Source organism: Lissotriton vulgaris, chromosome 9 (assembly GCF_964263255.1).
Source record: "Lissotriton vulgaris chromosome 9, aLisVul1.2, whole genome shotgun sequence".
NCBI classification, from domain to species: domain Eukaryota; kingdom Metazoa; phylum Chordata; class Amphibia; order Caudata; family Salamandridae; genus Lissotriton; species Lissotriton vulgaris.
Genome location: NC_141697.1, coordinates 1,024,032,002 through 1,024,054,514, shown reverse-complemented (window position 1 = coordinate 1,024,054,514; position 22,513 = coordinate 1,024,032,002). Strand labels below are relative to the sequence as shown.

Here is a 22,513-nt window from a genome sequence, read left to right as displayed (position 1 = left end):
CTTGAAATAATGTACACATGGATTTTGAAGCAATTTGCAAGCAGATTTGATGTATTTGCACATTCCAATATGGATGCCATGTTCATATGTACCTTGCAGCTTCCCTTTGTCTGCTTTCTATTTCGAAGGATCTGTATGTATTCTGCTAGAAAACTCACATCCAGTGTGTGAACAAGACTGCAAGACAGTCGAAACGCATTGCTGGAGTAAAATACATCTACCATTTGAATTATCCCGAGTGATCGTCTTTTTCATTTCAAGGTCCAGCGCATTCGGCCGGTGTGGATGATCCAACTACCTAGGGCAGGGAGAACGGAAGGAACAAACTTGGATTTTGATATATATATATATATATATATATATATATATATATATATATATATATATATATATATATATATATATATATATATATATATATATATATATATATATATATATATTCTTAACTTCAAGACCAAAAGAAGTAAAAATATAATTGCAAAACAGATACAAAGATTCTTCTTTATTTTATTTTTTGTAACAGGCTTTTGAAAACACATTATAAGTAGCGGTTACTGCCAACTAAATAAAGTGTAGCCAAAGTGAAGGCAGGAACTTGGTATAATAGATTTCAATAGAAAAAAACAACGAGAATCTGTTAAGGATAAAAAAGACAATGCAGTGAAACAAAAGAAAATGTGAAACATGTTTAAAGGTAAACGTCGAGCCAAAGAGCTGGTTGATCTCTACTTTGGAACTGAAGTTAATTTGACTGAACCAAAGATTGGGTATGCAACAACCTGCAGCAACTCTGAAATGCCTTCGAAATTATTTAACATAGAAAACCGTGATATAAAATTGGAAGCAAATGGCCCAATTCACAAAATTTTACTACATCAAAGAGGACCCTCAGGTGCACATAAAAGCGGCTTCAGACAGTAAATCCTACATCCTGATTCAGGATTAATGGAAGGTTTCCATCTTAAATTTTACTCATAATAGTTGAAAATGTATTAGCATGCCAGATTTACAATAAGGTAAATTTACATCTGGAAAGGAGAGAGGGTGCCTCTTAGGGGCTGGCTTTGCCAAATAGAGTTAACAAAAATTAATAAATTTGTAGGTATGAACTAACATTTTGCAGATAAAGTCCCACAATTGAAAGACAAATACCAAGCATAGTGAAAATCTGAAGGTAACACTACAGTGTATGATGAGGCTGTATGATGAGGTGGAAGAATATTTTTACTGCAGAGAAAAAAATTACTTCCACCTACAAAGGGGCATTTCTGCATGATTTACTCGTGCAAACCTCCACTTGGCGAAAAATATGCAGAAGTAAATTTTGCAAATGTGAGAGTTACCCAAACAACTACAATGTATGTTACAACCACTGTTTTTCTATGTGAATGCTACTAGAACAGAAATCCCTTCTAAAACTAATGGGAAATATCCACTATTACATTTCTGACTTTTAGCAGTCTGGCTTTGTGTATGAGGCCTAATGCGCATTTGGTACATTACGCTCTTATCTCGCATTTCAATGAAAAATACAATAATCAATGACATAAATTAAAAAAGCTCTCGTCTTCCACTGCAAGACCTGTCATTATAAAGCTCTATTCAGTCAGTCATCAAGGAAATCATGCATTCACGCGGGCAGGCCCAGGCAGACCCGGGCGACAATTATGGATAAAAATTACAATGTTTAACAAAGCCCTGGTTCATAGCCTTTAACAGTCATATATTCAACATTATGCATACTTGCAAAACAATTAATAAGAAAATAACTACTATCTATGAGTGAAACACGCTCTAGCTGATTATCGTGATACCATAAGGCGGTGAGTGGAAGGCCTGAGAAAATATCCAGTAGATACGTTTACCTGATGAGCTGAAAAAAGATAAACAGGAAACATACGGCTTGAAAACATTCCTGAATAAGAAACCACCTAATTCCGGCATTCAGTAATCAAAATAAGGAACAAGCTACAAAAGCATAACAACAATATGAATAAAAGCATAACAACAACATGAATAAAAGCAACCAACAGGGAATATATGTTCAATAACTTTCATAACAGAGGTGAGCTATTTACAGCATTAACCCTAAAGCAAGAGAAATATATAGGTAGAAATTCAAAGCGGTCTAATTATAAGGGTCAGGAAAGGACACCGCTTCCTTAGTCATGGTTTGCTTCTAATAAATTCGTGCATTTTGCTCTTGAAAAAGTATATTCGCAACAACTATCAAAACCGGTGCAGTCGGTTTTACAGCTGTGTCAATAGCAGCACTGCTACAGACGTACACTTTGAAAATAACAATTTTTGGTTACATTTATATATTTTTGCTGAACATTTAAAGAAAAAAAATATTAGACTGTTAAAAACACACACACACACATACACACAATCCCTTTCATTCCCTAACTTAGATTAGTTTACGGTAAGTGGTGGTGGTACACTTATAGACATTTTCAATAAATCATACTCGGGCCACACCTAAAATGCACGCAGAGGTCTTTTTGTTTTGTTTTCCAGCATTGCCAGTGCCGCACAAAGAAAAACTAGTAGTTCTGAATTTCTGTCAAGGGAAGTTTTCTTGTGCAGCACTATTCCCATGCACACTAAGTGTTTTGAAAAATGTTGTGCAACAATAATTTTTTATGGCTCTCATGAATTATAAACGAAAATAACCCTTAACCTTAAATTACAGGTGGAAAGGACTAGTCTACTTTATACTAATGGTCCTGCAAAATGTCCTTTGTGATGCTTGGTTGTGGTTCACTCCCCTGTTGTCACTGCTGCACATTAAACACTTGAATAAACAAACTTTTTTATTTTTTATATAAAATCCTTTTTGGGGACTGCAAAAAATTTCTTTGCAAAGCAATGTTATGCAACAACAGATTGAAGAACCTGCGAGGGGGCGCAAGCTCAAACCTTAAGAGTACTAGCAACACTAAAGCGAACGAACAATGAAACAAAACCAAGCTGGGATCTCAAAACCACCAAAGTGCAAAGCCCGAGCCTCCTAACAAGGAGTCCTTTCTAAAAGATCTGGTGTTTCTATTAACTTATACGACTGCCCTCTTGTTCGTGATCTTGGACGGAAGAAGGCAACGACTGTTCAACACTAGAATTTGAATATGTAACATCCTCTGAGCAATCCCCCCCTCCCCCTCCCCCTTCCCACCTCATCTTCCCGCGGTGAAATGTATGTAGATCGGCTGTTAGGAGCTTAGCCACCAATGAGCATATTTAATAAGTAGCTGTGAGTCTAGCAATAGCCTCTTTTTAAGGAATGGTTGCAATAGGAACCAACTTTTGAAATTGCGTTCAAGAAGAGCTACCGCACAAATATCCCTTAAAAGCAAACGTATTTATTTTTGGGGGTAGTTTAAAAAACGTATAATGACAAGTTAAGACTTGTCCTTTTCCGAAGGTTTGATTCACTGTTGTTAGGTTTGTATCCAATACACTGTTGTGACAAGAATGGTCACTAGCAAGTTGACATGGAGAATTTCCAGTCACTGCAACCACACTTTTGGGGCTTTGGTTCTGCAGGAGATCTCAGTGGCTCAGGTATATGCAAGAATAAAGCACATATTTTATGATCTAACCCCAGAAATGGACACATGGCTTCCACCTAGGAATGGTAAAGTACAATGGCTGGACTACAAATCATTCTATGCAGGAAAATGCTTAACCGACTGGAATGACCTCAGTATCATTTTAGTTGTAATCCTGAAATTGGTACTATACCCACTCCCCACATGCCTGACCACCCCGGGGTCCATGCTATCTAGAGTAATGTCATCTGTGAACAAGAGCGGTATTCTGCATGCAACAAAATACAATCACCACTAAATTTAAATTTACCAAAATTAAGTGGGAGCAAATCGGAGGTGTAAAAAGCTCATCTAGTTGAAGTAACGCTTTGCGGCTTATATAAATGGGATGCTTAGTTTAGAAGATCGTGTGCAATCAGAAAAATCTAATTGTCTGCTATCCTGTTAGTTTACATAAAGTCCAAATGCACTTTAATGAAACCTGCTTAATCCATTCTACAGAAACAAAGAACCCATGTACAGTTGGTTGCAATGTGACATACCCATTCCAAGACCTTAACCAATGCTATTACAGAAGTCCCATTAGTTGGGCTCTACCGTGTTCACAGGTTAATAGCAGTCTCTGCATCAGTGAATAAAAACTCAACCTCTCCATTCTGGTTTCTTTTTGTTATGAGGTGGGGTTTTATCTTTGGTCATTTGTGTATGGAATTCAATGGAAATCATTTTTAAACAAAATTGGTGCTAACGGACAATACTGCAAGGCTGTGAAAGTTCTCGTCTTTGAACGTGGATTGAGTGACTGGGATGGTAACATTCCTAGATTATTCCCTAAATTCTAAGGACACAGTTTGCTGTGAAGGGTTGTTCTTAGGAGGAAAGCAGCTGAGCCTCAAGAAAGCATATTTTATGAAGTCCAACATCTGTAGGGCCTTGATAGTTCATGGTAGGTGGTACAAAACATGTTTAATACACATGGAGGCAGAGAGGAATATCCATTCAGTAGGCCGGTTTTGCAGAGTCCACGAATGCTGGATTGTAAGGTGGCTGTGCTGCTGGGTATGGTACTCCGGCACCAGCTAAAACAGAGATATAGAGTTGTTAAAACATGTGAACCCAATATTAACATCATGCCGCATTTCATTTTACACACGGAAAACATGTGAACAATTAAGATATATTTATGGCTGACGACAATCCAAGCTTTAATATCCTGAGATAGCGATGGTTGCTGTAAGAAGAAACAAGCATTTGCAATGCACATTTTTCTCGAATTTGTTAGAAGTATTGGCATTGTGAATGACCATGTCTTTTACCCATGTGTTTTGGATTGGAGTGGAGTGGAGTGGAGTGGAAGCATGTGGTGTCGAGTGGAATTATGTGGGTTGGGTTGGAATTGTTAGTTGTGAAATTGTGTGTGGTGGAATTATGTAGTGTGAAGAGGATTTGTGTAGTTGAATTATGTAACATGGTGTGCAGTAGAAATATGTGGATATAATTATGTGGTATTGTGTGTACTGGAATTATGTGGAGTGGGATTGTGTGTGAGAGAGTAATTATGCAGAATGGCATTTTGTATTGTGGAGTGGTATGTTGTGGAGTTTAATTATGTGGTGGGTTGTTGAATTTTGTGGCATGATGTGGACTTCTGTGGTGTTGTTCGGATGTATGTGGGGTACTGTGTAATTGTATTATTGAGAAGAAATGTGGTTTATTGTTGAATTATGTGGTGAGGAATGAAAATGTGTAGAGTTGAATTGTAGCCCAATGCATTCCCTTCCAGCAGCGTCAAGTGCATTGGTGAAGCCACCCAACGACTTTCCCATTAATTCTGCCACTGTCAGACTGCCTTGACAGATTAGCTCACACATAGGCAAAGGCTTATTGGCTTTGCCAATGCTTGCTGCAGATAGTGAGCCTGGTTTTTATAGTATTGACCTAAAAGGGTGAAAATACTTACTTGACCTACCATATTTAAAGCTATGTATAATAGGTTGCGTGCAGATTCAAGCAACAGATACATTTACCCACAGTTATCCCACAGCAGGACTCGCTTTAGAAACGACTTATTTATTTTCATCAATTCCTGGTAGTTCATCTATCTGCTAAAAATTCGAATGCATCTTAAGGAGTGGCTACTGTAAATATCTGCATTTGCAAATAATGGGATTATGATTATAAAATATACGTCTGACACAATCAATTGACAGAAAAACAGCACGTGTTATATGGCCTGCTAGACCTTTGTCTTCATAGTCTTGTTTTTCTCATACAAATCTCCTTCCCTGTAATTCCTTCCCCAACACCCTTGCCTCACCTGGCCACTCCAATAGTTTGTGCCATAACGGCATTCAGACTTGAAGCTGCATGAAGGTGGACCCTTCTAGCATCGAGCAAGTTTAAAGGAAGTGCGCACGTGACAGTTTGTGCTTTTTGTTATTTGGTGTAAATCCATTCAGTAGTTTGCGAGATAGTCAAGGAAATTCAAATTTGTATATCAACGATCGTGACTGATTCACGACGAATCGCGAATGTGCACGCCAACAGGAATAGAGTGATTAGCTGGCTGCGACCCGAGCAGAAAGTTGCAGCCGCTATTTTAGTTATCAAGACAATCCCTGGGGCTGATATACAATGCTAGAACTTGGCATTAGGGGTCAGGCTGAATGTGTCCTGAACCCAGGGGAGGAATATAAGGATCTTTCAGGGACTCCACATGTGTTCAATATGTTGCTAAACAGTTTTTTTCCTAAAAGGCGTTATTCGCAAATTCGTCAAGACAGTCAACGTGGCCCCCATGTAATGTTGCAACAAATTTACGAACACAGCCTCAAAAAATGCATTTACAGACCCACCCAGATAATGATAAACCCTACTCACAAACCCACTCAGAGACTCATGCACCCACTCACAGATTCATACACCCACTCAGACACTCATGCACCCACTCACAGACCAACTGACTCACGTACTCATTGAGACCCACTCGCAGACCCACAGAGAGACATGTCCTAATTCATAGTCCCACTCACACACTCAAGCACCCACTCAGAGACCCACTCAGAATGATATGCACCCACTCACAGAGCCACTCAAGAGACTCATGCACCCACTCAGAGACTTATGCACAGACTCACATGGGCTCATGTACCGACTCACAGACCAACTTAGACTCACATACTCAGAGTCCCACTTACCCACTCAGACCCACTCGGAGATCCATTCATATACTCATTCACCTACTCAGACACTCACGCACCCACTCAGAGACTCATGCAACCACTCCTAGTCCCACTCAGACACTCATGTACTCAGACTGACTCACACACTCATGGAGGCACGCATGCACCCACTCATAGACCTACTCAGACTCATGCTCCCATTCAGAGATCCAGATACTCACGCACTGACTCACAGACCCATGCACCCACTCAGACTCACATACTCATTCAGAGACCCACTCACGCATCCTCACAGTCCCACTCACACTTATGCAGCCACCCACAGACCTACTCAGAATTGTATACACCCACTCAAAGACCCACTCAGAGACTCATGCACCCACTCAGGGGTTATGCACCGACTCCCAGAGATTCATGCATTGACTCTCAGACCTACTCAGACTCACATACTCATTCAGTCCCACTCACACACTCATGCAGCCACTCAGAGATCCATTCAGATACTCATGCACCGACTCACACCTACTCAGACACTAAGGTACCCACTCACAGTCCCACTCAGACACTCACAGACTGACTCACCCACTCAGTGAGGCACTCATGCACCGACTCATACAACCATAGAGCCACTCACACACCCAAAAAACTAATGAAACACCCACTCACACACCCACCTACAAATCTTTACAGCCACTTACACACCTACTCACGGACCCAACAGCCACTCACTCACCCACTCTCAAAAGTTACAGGTTACAATTTGGAAAAAATATGAAATAGAACCTTAGAAATTCACACAAAAACAAAGGTTACAGGGACGTAATAGTTAGCAAACAAAATGTTAATAAATCTAAAAAATTGAGTTAAAAAAAAGGTTACAGGGATATTAAAGTTAGGCTCAGATTTCACTCATACAAAACTAGCGGAATTTAGCAGGTATAGTTACCTGAGTTAACTACAACTTGCGCCCCCACAATGCACTGCTTATGACCTCACATATTACATCACTCATGTCATAGTCAGTGACATCACTGATGACATTTCAAACGGCCACTGATGACATCATCCAGGGAGTGAAAATGTTTCGCAAATGTTTGAGAGTTAAAGATATATAGTAACGTTGAAATCCAAGCCTAACTTTAACGTACCTGTAACGTTTTTTTCCAGTAAATAAAAAAAAAAAAAAAAATAAATAATAATATATATATATATTATGCTACTTATCCTCTAAGCATCCATGTGTGGCATGTAGTGCTGTAGATTCAAATGCTTTGCATACTCCTGCCATCTAGTGTTGTGTCCGGATGTGTGCAAGTTGTTATTCTTCAAAGAAGTCTAGTCACAAGTTCAAGTGACTCCTCCTCCTTGTGATAATGTGCATGGGCATCCATAGACTCCACTGTTGGATGGTTTTACTGCAGGTGGGCGAGAATGGAGTGTAAAGTAAGTATAAGTAAAGAGATGTCCATGCATATAAAGAGGTAAAGGAAAACTGTAACAGCTACAGGTGTCCCTGGAGGAGGGTGGGAGCATGTGAATCTACTGCACTACATGCAGAGGTCAGATGCGTAAAGGGTAACTGAGACATTGCTTGCCTTCTGTAACGCCATATCTGGTAGAAACATGATCTAGGAGCATATTTTGTACCATAGAACTTCCAGGCAGTATCCCTGCGTTCCGATAGTTGGCATTGGTTGACTCCGCGTGACGTAGTAGGAATCGGGTAGTCGTCGTGGTGACGACTGCGCCGTCTATACAGGCCCCACCCCGGCACGGACATCAGTACTTTTTACGACTTTCCACATCAGAAGTGCAGAGCCATGAAGTAACTGACCATGGTATGTTAAAAAAAAAACTAGGGCCCTGAAGGGGAAAAACACTGACACTAAAAACTGATCTGCAGTGTGGGGAGGATGGTTGAGTCACCAAGGAATCTGCGGCTAGATCCTTTCTCTATCAGATAAGGCATTACCAAAGGTAAGTAAGTTGTCCATTTGATACAGACATCTATGCACAGATTTCTTACCTTAGAAAAGATACACAACGCAATAACATCCCTGGAGGAGGGACTGCGTAAAAGTATTAGACCAGATAGTCTTGTAGGACTGAATGGCCGAAGAGGCCATCCCTATGGACCAGATTATCCAGGCAATGTTAGCAAACATGTTCAGGGACGTCCACATAGCCGCTTGGCAGATGTCGAGGACTGGGACACCACGCTGAAGAGCTATGGTGGATGCCTTCACTCTGGTAGAATGAGCTTTAAATCCTTCAGGAGGCTGCTTCATTGCCTAAGAGTAACAGATTGTTATGCAGAGGGTAACCCAGAAAGAGGTGGTCCTCTTCTGCACAGCACAACCCTCTTTTCTCCAATGTACCCTATAAAGAGTTGGCCATTCACCCAGAACTCTTTAGAGAGATCGAGATAGAACGATAACGCTCTTTTTGGGTCCAGACGGGGAAGACTATCTTCTTCCTTGGAAGGAGCATAGAAGGTGGGCAAGGTGACAGAATGCCCTGTATTGGAACAGTGTCACCACGTTAGCAAAAAAAAGAAGCCCTAGTACAGAGTAATACTTTGTCCAGAAAAACTGTCAGCCAATGGGAGGCTGAAAAGAAAGAGCCTGCGATTCGCTCAGCCTCCTGGCAGAAGCTATTGCCACTATCAAGGCTGTTTTGATGGTAAGCAGCAGGAGGAGACAATTGTGCAGTGTGGCTTGAAAGGTGCACCCACCAAATACTTGAGAACCAAGTTAAGGTCCCACTGGGGCATGATAAATGGTGAGGGGAGAACATATGTGTGAGGCACTTCAAGAACTATGTACAAAAGGAGATTTAAAAAGTGATGGTTGATATGGCAACCGTAGAAAAGCAGAAAGGGCAGAAAGGTAACCCTTCAGAGTGCCCAGAACAGAGCCAAAGAAAGAATGATGTATACCATTAGTGGAGGGATGTCTAGCCGCCAGAGTAACTTTGCAGACTGCAGGAGGAAGGTCGATAGTTGTCAAAAGTTGCCCCTCAATCTCCACGCAGGGAGGCGGAGGGTGGACAGGAACTTCCTCTGCTGCTGAGATAGAAGATCCTTCCGAAGGGGCAGCCTGATCGGAGGGTCGAAGCATATCTGTAGAAGCTCAGGATACCAAACGTCCTGGTCCCAGTCCGGAGCCACAAGGATGACTTGAGCCCAATCACTCCTGATCTTCTTGAGCACTTTGGAGAGAAGTGGTATGGGCGGAAAGGTGTGCATGAGACCTGTGCTCCAATCGAGATGAAAAGTGCAGCCGAGCGAGAGCTGCTGTGGGAACTCCAACGTGCAAAACTGCTGACATCGGCCGTTGTCTTCGGAGGCTAACAGATCTAACCAAGGCTCTCCCCATTGCTGAAAGAGACCTTGCTTCAACTCCAGACGAAGATGCCATTCCTGATCCGCTAGGCACTGACAGCTGAGTTAGTCTGCCTTCGAGTTTAGGGAACAGGCCAGGTGTGGAACAACCAGGGATATGACCTGCTGGTCTAGCCAGGCCCAGAGGCGTAGGGCCTCCTGACAAAGGGTCCACAACCCCACTCCACACATCATCTGCATCATAGCCTGAACAACCTGGACTCGCCGCTCTGGAGGATAGGCCTGAAACTGCACCGTGTCTAGACCGGCTCTGATGAAGGGGAGCTTCTGAGAGGGAGTCCGTGTGACTATGGCACGTTGATAGTGAACCCCAGCGAGTGCAGGAGGTTTGCTGTAGTCTGTAGGTGAGAGACTACTGCTTGCGGTGAGTCTGCCTTCAACAACCAGTTGTCGAGATAGGGGGAAGACTGAGCCCCTGACCTCCGCAGAGGAGCTGAAACCACTGCCCTTACCTTGGTGAACACCCGGGGGGCACTACTGAGCACGGTAAACAAAGTGCTTGTGGCCCAAAGTAAACCACAGGTAGCGACAATGGGCAGGCCGTACGGGCATATGGAAATAGGCGATCTGCAAGTCCAACGCTACTATCCAGTCTCCTGGGTCCAGGGCAGACAGACCCTGAGCAAGAGTGAGCATCTTGAACTATTCTTGTCTGAGGAAGTAGTTGAGTGCCTCTGTTCTTCTTTGGAATCAGAAAATAGCGTGAAACGCAACCATAGCTTATTTCTGGCCCAGGAACCCTCTTTATAGCTCCCTTGGCCAAGAGAGTTTTGACTTTCCTGTGAAGTAAAACAAGGTGATCCTCCATCAGACGATCGTACGTTGGAGGCATGGAGGTAAGGGTAGTCTTGAAGGGGAGGGAGTAGACCCTTCGGACTTTTTGCAAAACCCACCTGTCCAAGGTGATAACCCGCCAGTAGTGGAGGTGATGGTGTATCCTGCCACCAACTAGACACCCATGAACTGGAGGGATCAGACTAGGAAGGTTTGGAGGAGGAGGGGAAGGGATTTGTGGCCTGACTTGACTTCTGGCACAAAGATCTGCAGGGTCGGGGTGAACTGCGCCCACGGCCACAAAGAGGTGCTGAGCTTGCACAGTCCTCTGGCTGGGGAAGGTTGGCGCGGTTGGAAGCACCTTCTGTAGCCATGAAAGGAGAGAAAGCGTAACCAGGCCAGGATGACATTGAGAGGCCCAAAGACTTGGCCGCAGCCCGCAACTCCTTAAAGCCCACCAACACCACGTCCACCCTGTCCCCGAAGAGACGAGGGCCATCAAAGGGCATGTCCATAAGATTGGCTTTGACATCCCCCAAAAAGTGGCGCTTAACGCCCATTGTCGAGAAAATCGCTCTGCCCAGCAAGTCGGCCGTGTCTAGGCCACAGCGTATGGCAAACTTTGCTGCATCCCTGCCATCTGCAACAGCTTGAGAGAAGACAGCCCAGGTCTCCTCCTGGACTTGTGGCAGAACTTGCGCAACCGTTTCCCATAGCAAATTAGAGTAACGGCCCGAGGGGCAAGCAGTGTTTACCAACTGCAATGCGAGGCTGGTGGAAGACAGGATCTTCTTACCAAAGCTGTCCAGCCTTTTGGATTCCCTATTTGGGGGATGCGGAAGCAAACGAGCCGCTGAAAGTAAAAGCTTGGACAAGCAAGCTCTGAGGGTTGGGTGGTTGGAGAGGAAAGCTGGGTCGCCCTTGCAGGGCGATGGTGAAAGGCGATAATTCTGTTCAAAGGAGACCCTGTGCTGGGCTTGCATCAGGTGCCCAGGAGAACATCTTGTCAATGCCCATTGAATGGCACCAGGCTGCAGGACCTTCGTCAAGACATTGGTCTTGATCGCCACCGTAGAAAGCTTGAGATCCAAGACCTCTGCAGTCCTATGTACCACTATAGCTGATGGAGGCCCCTCCTCCGTCGCTAGGTTAGGGGAGACAGCATGCCAGGTTCTGGGGAGGTTTCCAAGATGCTGGCATCATCCAGGTCTTCGTACCAATCCAGTCTAGTTCTTTATTGAAAAACCGGATTTCTAAGGGATGCTGCTGCCCCTCCCAATCGTCAAACAATCAAAGTCCTTCAGAATAAGGCACAGGATACGACATGGAGCCCACCGGCTCAGTCGTCACCAGGCTTACCGTTGTAAGCCCAGCAGGCTCTGTGTCATCCGGACTAAGTAAAGGAGAGGGGAGGCGCATTGATGGTCAAGAGGGGAATCTGGGATAAATCTCAGTTTTTCTGGTTTCACATTATGCAATTCAGCCACAACACTAGTTATGTGTTTCTCCTGATTTACATCAAACATTAATGCTTTGGCTTTAATTCTTGGTACATGAGGTTATATGTTGGCAATTAGGCTAATATCAATATACCCTTGGGAATCACTAAACTATACAAAAGACCACTGGTCACTTTGTTCCAAAGAACATGAACAATCAATATGATGTAAACTTTGCTGATTTAATCGCTACACCTACCTGTGGCAGCCATGGTCTAATTCAAGGCCTTATGCGTGGTGTTCGAGATCAACAATGGCACCAGTCTTCAGTCCTTGCAAACCAGCTTTATGCCTTATTAACTTTCCCAGTCATTTCTCCAGCACTGCTAACTACTGGTATTCAGCAAAAAAAGGCAAGATACAACCTTCTGTGTGGATTATTTCGCTCAACAATAATTTTCCAGCTCCTTTAAAATATTCTGTTGACTTGTTGACCTTTCTCTAAGACCTAAAAATATCCCTGCTCAAGCATTCTGCGCTACCCTGTTTTTTTTGCCTGGGCCTTGATATTTGGGGTCATAGAGATCTATGCAAATGTCTGTACAGCTGTTGAAAACCAGGACATCGGTACCCAGCGCCCCAGAAGAACTGCCAGGACTATTCTGAAGCAGGCGTGGGGAGGGAGATACAAAAATGCTGAAATACTATCATGGTGACAATGCACCAGTATGGATGACTTAGTGTAGCCTGTCTTCTAAAGGGCGGCTGGCATACTCAAGGGGATGCAGGAGCCCAGCCCCCCCCCCCCCTCAGAAAGACTACTCTGCTTTCTTAAACCCAGTCAATCAGTTATGGATTGAGCTGGTACCGAGATCTTGAAAGAGCTGGATCTGTACCTCACTCTACAGGTGAGCCATCTCTGATTTGCATGCAGGGATGCAGGGCAAAGCTTGGAGAAGAACAGTGGAGTGAATTCAAATGATATAGATGCCTTTTCAAAGGCAGACCAAATACCGAAGTCACTGTGGAGGAAACCTTTCATGTAAGGGGAGATGGAGGAATTGTGAAATCTATCCAGAGCATATGACCCAATTTATGTCCACTTGTTCTTGGCAACCGTCTTGAACACGCCTTACAGTTGTATTCAGATTCTCACCCCAGCTGCAACTGGTTTGATGCAGACTTTGTTGTCTTGCCGAGCAACGATATGGCTTTATCTTAATTGTTTAATTTTTGTAGGTACGCCACCAAAACTTGGCTCATTCAACAACTTCTCAAATCAGATTCTTTCTGCACCACCAGGGCGTTTCTGAAAAATATTTTAGAACCTTGGCTCCTTAAGGGAGTGACAACGTAATTTCCATAGGATGGAATATTTAAATGTTAAGTGCATTGAGGGCTTAATCGTAAAAAAAAAAAAAAAAAACACCTCAAACTGTCTTTCAGTTGTTGGATTGGACCCTTTAACACCTTGACTGCTAATGGTTTCCCCCCTCTGTGCTGAGAGGCTTTAAAAGCCACTGTTCATGACGAGCTCAGCTCCACTGTGCCTCATGAGCTGAGCTGAGGTGAGCTGAGCTCGTCATGAGGATAGAAGGGGTTAAGCAAGCATATCTGAGATTGTGGGGGCAGAAAAGGGTTTCGTACACACTTCAGACTCCTATAGCAAAGAGGACGTATAGAATATAACTTTTAAATTCAATCTGTGCCTGAAATATTGGTCCTACCTCCTACTAGGTCAGACATTGCGAGTCTGGGTGCCCTAGAAAACATCAGTAAAATGTGTCTAGACTCAGAGGAAGGTGAGATTTTCACTTCGGCATGAGATTTGGTTATTCATACACACATCCATAAGATGAAGAGAAAAGATGGGTCCATGATAATTAATACCTTTCCAGAAGGGGTGGAGAATAAAGAACCTAGAGGAGCCATATTATGATGCACATAAAGGCCGGAATAGGCAAATCGCTATCTAGTTGAGGATTTTCCTCTTTCGACCTGAGCACAAAGGTGAGGGTGAGATAGAGTTCTCAGAGTGACCTCTCTGAAGGATCCTTCTGAGGACAGGTATGACACATGAGGTCAGCCAAGATTCCAGACTTCAAAAAGTTTCTAGTGGATCACTATCTTAAATTGAGCTGCTGACCAAAAAGCAAGAGAATTGTGTCACTAACACTGTACAAATGCTGACCACATAAACATAACCCAAAACTCATGTCTCTCCCTTCCCTCAATTGAACTTTTCGCAAATTCTCCCTCTTGCGCACCTAAATATTTTTGTCATTGCGTTGTAGATAATATAATTCACTTTGCTCCTCCACTTTATGTAAATATCTGTCTGTATATCGACATATTTTAAGCAGCACCTCCCTTTTCCCCCCGGATGCAAAGGTCTTTAAATCCACACGTAACCGGTGTTATACTTACTTGCCATAGTCTCCTGGTAACCAGGTGGTCCTGAGACCTGTGCGGGATATGGTGGAGGATACGGTGTTGGATAGGGCGCGGTTGGCATGCCCCCGGCTGGCATACCTCCGTGATACATTTGAGACGGCTGCACGGGCAAAGGCTGATATCCTGGATACGGTGCCTGCACTGGGTAATTCTGCGGCATTCCTTGCTGCTGTGGGTATGGAGTCTGGATCACAGTGGAAGTCGTGGTTGTTATAACAGCTGAAAATATTCAAAGAGGAAATCCTGTTAGTGGACACAGTTATGATTGAAAGAAAGACAAGTGGTGCATTAATAAAAACTACAAATAAAAACCCTCAAAGGGCTACCATTCGACTCTCAAATTGTAAGGTAAAGCAATACTGATGACCCTAGGTATTCCCTTAACTTCGTTTTGGTGTTGACTATCATAGGCAATGGACCATGTTTGAAGGTCTCTAAACAGACTCCTAGCCAGGCTGATATTGTTGGTAAAAATAAAAGCTGGTATAAAATAAGACCGGTTTACTATGACCATTTTAGCACGATGGTCAAATAATTTGTACATAATGTGCAGGAAAAATATGACCTCAAATTGAACTATAAACCATAATCTGACTGAATGGAACCAGATGATCAGTTTATGCAGAGGTAGGGAAGATCCACCTACTCCAAAGCCAGGCCGGAGGTAGAGATATTATCTCCTGCGGGGCAAGTGGAATCCCAAGAGGGGCACAAAGTGTTTTTTTACAAAATGAAATGCACATTTTTCATTCCTGTCACATTTAAGAGTGAGATGACAATGAAGCCCAAACCACTACACCAGTAATCCAGAGCCCAATCCTGGCCTGGTACCAGTATGTAATGCACAGACGGTGAGACTGGCCCGTGCCCTAGATCAAGTGTTATTTGCTGCTGGTACATATCGGTACTAAGTGTAGCCACAGAAAACAATAGCTTTTGATTAGGCATTTCCTTGGATCTATGTAAGGAGTTAAATACTGACTTTAAAAGCAGAAAATGTCAACAGCAAAATTTGATCCTGGAAAGTCATGTGCAAACTGGTAAGGGTGTACAAAACCACTACTTGTTCATGTTAACAACCTTTAATGTGCTAGGTATAACCCTTTGATGACTTTAGAGCTCGAAAGATGCAAGACGCAATGGTCCATCTGAGGAAATCTATGTACGTAAAACTCGTCTGATCAGGTAGTGCCAAAGATCAATGGATGATGTTCTATGATTGCAGCCCCTGGATGTCTGGAAGGTCAGTTAAGTAGGAGTCTCTAAATAATTGTGTTTTCTGCAGTTTTCTGAAGCATATGTAATTGGGTTTGGATCTCGGAGAAGGGCTGACAGCATTCCATAGCCCAAGACCTTTTACTCTGAATGGTTTGTCTCCATTTATCATTTGCATGAAGAACCATTTGCATGAATCAGGTTAGCAACCAATGAACAATTGTTTCTGGCCCCAGTGGTGCATGGCGATAGGTTAAGCACGTATTTTGAGCATTTTCTAAAAGACTCCATGGATTGAGCTTAGAACCCTTGTTAGACCTGTCAGCCCTTTGGATGGTCCCTCTTATTTATTTTTGTCCCCTTTTTGCCTCCCAATTCCTTTCATTTTTATGTCCACTTGACTTTTTTGGTGTTGTCCTAGGGGTTAGGTGCGTCCTTGTCCCTCTAAATCCTTTTTAGGCCTAGATGTCCCCCTTTATCATGAAAATGTAGTCCTACAAAATGGTGGCTGGTAACTGCCACAACTGACTACCTCAGGAACTGGCGCCATAGGAAGGTAGGGAAAGGCTCTAGAACCTTCCAGCTGGTTCGGTCAGCCTGAGGCCAGCCTATATAAGGATCAGAACCAGGGCGGCCATTTTGAGGAGTGACCAGAGAGCCTGAGAGAACCTAGTGAGGAGTGAAGCATTAGTGTGGGGAGGCAAGCGCATGGTTAGGAGATAGACTGTCCCTTGGTTCAGCTGCCCTATCTTGCTGACGTTTCCCCCTATCTACTGACTGAGCCCTGGCAGCACTACATAGTTTATAGGCTCTTAAAGCCATTAAGCCTCCTTCTTTAACCCTTTCGATGCTGATGACGAGCTCAGCTCGTCATGATGCACAGTTGAGCTGTGCTGATGACGAGCTGAGCTCGTCATGAATAATGTAAAATATGAATGTCCAGCACAGTACGGGAAAACTGCTAGCAGCCAAGGTGTTAAGACGTAGTTAACTGGCTGGGGAAGACACAAGGGACAGGTCCTGACTAAAAAGGAGATTGTCCTGCCTTCGTTTTCCCCCTTTCTTCTGAGTGACCCCGCCTGAACTGCTCGCTTAGAAATTGTGGAATTAGGAACATCTTCGCTCCTTTTCTGTGAGACTTCCTGGTCATAGAGAAATAGACCTACCCGGTAGCGATTGGCGAGTGGCAATTCCGTCATCGGACCACTAACGCTGATTCCTGGGCCCCTGTGGTGGAAGGTCAGCCGGGAGGGTCTGCCTGGGGTCAGCGGGGCAGAGAGCTTGGCGGCTGGCATTGCGGAGAGCAGCGAGGGCAGGCGAGCGGGTTTCCGGAAGGAGAGAGGCGTGAAATTGAAGGAGGCCGGCCTGTGTCGTTCCCACCCCCTCTGACGAACGTGAGGAGGGCGGGACACGGAGCGGTGAGCTGTGAGGAACGCCGAGGAAGATGCGGCGTACCTCCGACCCCATCAGGTGCTTTGCATCCTGCAGCGCTGGGGGCGGAATCAACACAGAGCCAGGATACCGGTGGATTGAGGCAGCAGGAACGAGTGTGAGACCGGGACAAGCCTCCAACTACGCGGTAAGACTGAGAAGCGGAGAGCAATGTTTCTTCCCGCTGTTTTGTCAATTAAATAAACCAGACGCAAGGAGTGTGTGTCATCATAACTGTCCAGACGTACCTACGTGAAAAGGCTGCCTGCAGGAAAGCATTCCACGGGGTGAAGGGTGAATTGCAGCTTAAGGAGAATGGGGTTACTGCTGTAAGGCCAACTAATTGGTGCTAACATATGGAACTGTGAAAGCTTGCAATTTCAGTCTGGACAGAGTAAACTAAAAGGCTGGTTGTGGACAAAAGAATATTCTGTTCGTGGGTTTTCGGAGCTCCATCCCCATAAGTCCTGGTATTACTGTACTATTCGTGGAACTGATGCCTATAACTTCAGGCTCAATATTGTATTGAGATCACATGGTTAATGAACAGCCTAGCCTAATTGTAAGGAAGATCTAAACTTGCTGAATACCAGATCTGTGAAATATATATTTTGCTTGTTTAAGGTGAAGGAGTTGTTACAGAACTCTCCTATCAGAGAGAAGGGGAGAGAAGTGTCCTTAATGCTTTATGAAACTGTCCCGTTGTCAATAATTACATGTGGAGCTTTCTATGTGCTGAAACTAAAGTCTGCTAAGCAACAAAGAGAAACTAGAGAATTTTTATAAAGCAATCCATATTTTTCCAACCTGGTATAGAGTCATTCTTTTTCTAGTGGATGTACACTGAGTTACTGTTGATGGTGTGATGCAAGCTGTGTGCAATTTGCCTCTGAGTTTAGTCTTAACTTCTCTGTGCAAAGCTACCCTATGTAGTCTGGTAACCCCAGGTCTAACAACCCTGAATTTAATTCTGGTTTCAACTGCTAGCCACAGTAATGGTTTGAAAGAAGACCAGAAGTGGCCCTGCTTAAGTAGGTTAAGGCACATTTTGGCTGCCGACTCTGCTGTCTTTTAACTCTTGCTGTAGGAAAACTGCCTTTTTTGTATGGTCACCCTGGACTTTCACCTTTTTCTGGACCTTATCTGCTTTGCTGGCTTTAAAACTCTGTTCCCTTTACCCCTGCAAACCACTAGTAATGTGCCTGTGCTCACACTTTACCCATGGACACCCAGAGCCTGGAAGCTAAAGGCCACTTGTGGACTGCAGCACCTACTGTGCCATCTATTACAATGACAGTGCAAGCATGGCTACAGGCCTACCCTGTGTAACCTGACTGCTGCAATACGACCTATTAAAATAATCCTTTCTGATGGGTAAAATCCTCCCTTTCAAACATCAGCAAGTCACTCCTATGGTAGCCTTGAAGCCCCCAAGGTAGGGTGCATGGTATTTAAAAGAGTAACATGTAGAAAAAAATATTACCATGTTCTACAGTGACATGGGCCCAAAAGCAATTTTCACTATGGCAGGCCTAGCTGCCAGTTGTAGAAAACCAGAGTACAAATTAAAATAGTAATGCTGCTAACTTGGGAAAGGAACCCACTAAAAATAATTAGGAGCCTATTTTAATAGGTATTAAAATACAATTGAATGGGGAAGTTAAATTTTCAATAAATATAAAAAGAAAAACATTTCGAAATTTAACCTTTTCCATCTCTTAAGCTTCAGGAGGCTAATTTGAATTAGCTCTCCAGCAGTTGCCCAAGCCAGTGATTATACTTGAATTAATGTGAAAAAGATGTGTAATGTCTCCCAAGAGCAAATAACAGGCTGACATGGATGGGCAGAGATGGCTTCTCTGAGCTTAACAGAATATGCAGGTAACTGAAGTAACTACAACTTGCGCCCTTCCCATGTACCGCTTATGACCTAACATATTACATTGCTCATGCCACATTCTAAGACCTCTTTTCTGAGGTCTTCAGTAATGTTATCAAGTATATCATAGATGACAACACTATGCACGGTAGCATGTGAACTACAGTTACTTCAATTAACTATAACTAGTGAACTGTTTTTTTTTGGGTTTTTTTTATGGGACCTATAAACTTGCATTTTCACCCAGTTATAAAGTGCCTTTAAACTATGCTTTTTCAGTAAAAGATGTTATATATCCATTACATGCTTGGAGGCTTTTATTGCCCAACCTGCATTAATACAGAATTGAAACTTACTAATATATAAAAAAGAGGTCATGGTTTTTGTGAGAAATACGGATTTCATCATAATGACAATGCCTGAACCTCTCTGGAGAGGGTTACTATGATTATGCAGCATCAAGGACCAAATTATGCAGTGAATTAATTGTTTAATGCCCAGGTTACATCAATAAAATATATGTGAACTCTATAGTATGCAACTGTTAAATGTTTAGCTCTATATGGCCATTGTTTAGTGGATGGGACTTGCTTTACTTTGCCTTCCAGCTAGGTTTTTTGATTTGCCTCGAAGGAGTCAAATAAAAAATAAAAAATATGCAAACCAAATTATTATTGTTTGGGCAGCCGCCCAAACATTGCGGAGGAGTGGCCTCCAGCAGTAATTAATTTGGCAAGTCCACTGCTTTATTATTTCTATTAAATTACGACCGTGCACAGTATTGATTCTCAGATGATTTGGTGATAATACACAGCTCGAAGCATACACTACATCTTCCCTGCGCCATTAATTAGTTGATATTTTTTGCCAATGTAGTTCCGGGTTTTCCAACCCTCACAAACATGTTCCACCCCGACAATACAGTGCTCTGACTTATTATGCGCAGCCACGTTTCCAGCTATCTAAACAACCAAGAGAATCAGGAGATGTTGTCCAGTTTGATCAACTGCAGCGCATTTTAAATGTTGCTTTGTGGTACCGCTGCAAGAACAGTCAATAATGCACACTACATGTGTCATACCAAGCCTACGTTTGACCAACCCCAACTGAGCCAGTCCAGTTCGACTTAGTCACTGTAAGGACTGGTCAGTTGACTGGTCACAACTGGGGTTGCCACCTGACCAGTATCTTACAGGTGCCACCTGACCAGCATCTTACTGGCGCCACCAGTAATCCGACCGCCAAGACTGGTGCTGGTAATGAATGAATACTGGCAATAGGCTGTGAAGTATTTTTTTGGCCCACAGTACTTGCTTAGTCTACTCTTAGCAAGAACCACCTCTTCTGTGAGCTATTTGATTGCTTGTGCTAGGGTTTAACTTTGGGGCAACAGCCTGGACAGATAGTGATGATGATGATCTTACGTCCCCTCTCCAGGCATATCAATAATCACTTTGCTCTGCAGTAGATAGCGACATCGCCTATGAGCTTTGTCCCTTCTGAGAGAGAAAAAACTAAATCCCTGCAAAACGAGACTGAGATTGTCCTATTGCTATTGTCTTGAAGTCTGACACTAAATCTCTGAGCAGTATGTATGACTGGCAAATGCCTGCATTCCCACGAGCATAATATATCTTTCTTTGCTAATGGGAAGGGCAGCTTGTATTGCTGGAGAGGTGCGAAGCCGACTTCCTAGCAGCGGGTGACTACACCAGTTAGAGGTCCTCTTTACTTAAACCAAGGTTCACTTACTAGAGCCTGGAGTTCTGCCTGCAACTTCCACTGTACATGAAATACCCCAACAGGCCACTTCATGTACGACTACTTATTAGGACAGTTCAATAAGGCTGCTACTTTTCTTTCCAAATAAGATGGCAACCACACTCAACAAGCACTGATTAGGTGACATGGCTGAGAGTACTATGCTAGTAATACAGTCTGCTCTTGGAATTTTGGGGCTCCGGGCAGAAAGAGAAGCATCTTGTCGAGTGTGAATTTCAGTTAAACAATAAAAACCTTCAAAAACCCTAATAAAATACCGACATATATTTTACAGCTCTATTAGGTCGAGCTACTTTATAGAAAAGTCACACTGGGTGGCAAAGCAAGGCCTGAGTCTCTGCAAAATCATTTATCTTAGCTCAAATGTTAACTAGTTGTTTCCAGATAGTACATGATTAAAATTCCAAGACTGTCCCCAGACAATACTGAAATAAATGGGGTGGGAGGTGCTTCATTTTTTCCACAGCTCAACTGTGGAATAATCTTCCAGGACATCTTATACATCAGTCCAATGCTCTCACTTTCGAGAAGCTGCTTAACACATGTTTTTCTTCCCTGTCCATCGTCATCAGCAGTTAGCCCTGAGAACGGCTCCTCTCTAGGACTCCCAGGGGCACTATTCAACCTTTTTGAAATGAGTATTGTTGGATACTATATTCTGGGTATATCTACATTGTGAATAAAACATTGTAGATTCATTAAGTGTACTATTATTTTTTTTTAATTTGTGGTAATTAGTCAATTTTCACTGGGACCCCTTCCCTCTCAGTACTAATATGACCCAGGTCCCAGTGACTGTCCTTGGGTAAACCCCCTCTTGATACCCTCTCTAGGATGAGCAGTCAGAGGTGTGAGGATAATTGATTTAATATGGTCTATCCTTTCAATTCTGTGCAGTAGATATTTAGCACCAAGGAGCCTCTGGCATTCGTGCGCTCTAAATCCCTCTATATCAATATCCATACACCATCAATGCAATCCAAGACACATTTTTAAAATATATTTTTTGAAAATTTTTAGTAAGATTATAGTCGGAAAGGAAGGGATATATTTTCATGATATATTGTCATTGGAGTCCTTTCACCCATCCATATGTTAAATGTACCATAACATGCACAAAGCCAGCAAGGTGTTTTCACCCAAGTAGAGGTCACAAGGGTAGATTCAGTAGAGTCCTTCATATGTAACACCAAGATGCAGCATGGAAATACCATCACATTTTGGCCAGCTACCCGGTCTGAACCACCATGTCCCATGCAGGCAGGTCCTCGTATACGAAGCAGTATCATATGAGCTGGTGGAGAGAACCATCCACTCCATACATTTGATTATTTCCATTTCTATATTTGTTGCTCACTAGCCATACACAAATCCAAATCCCCGCACCAATTCGAAAACCT

At 43.2% G+C, this 22,513-nt stretch overlaps 1 protein-coding gene across 2 annotated transcripts in view; it reads right to left on the bottom strand.

Moving 5' to 3' along the window:
- Nucleotides 1-492: 492 nt before the first annotated feature.
- The window catches only part of SHISA5 (shisa family member 5), a 299,801-nt gene continuing 277,780 nt past the window's right edge, over nucleotides 493-22,513 (bottom strand). For both annotated transcript variants that reach the window (XM_086938925.1, XM_086938924.1), the window contains 2 exons: nucleotides 14,780-15,025; nucleotides 493-4,633 (listed from right to left, as the gene is read on the bottom strand). In XM_086938925.1, the coding sequence (XP_086795051.1) occupies nucleotides 4,554-4,633; nucleotides 14,780-15,025 (326 nt within the window). In that variant the 3' untranslated portion in view covers nucleotides 493-4,553. The remainder of the gene's footprint in view (nucleotides 4,634-14,779; nucleotides 15,026-22,513) is intronic.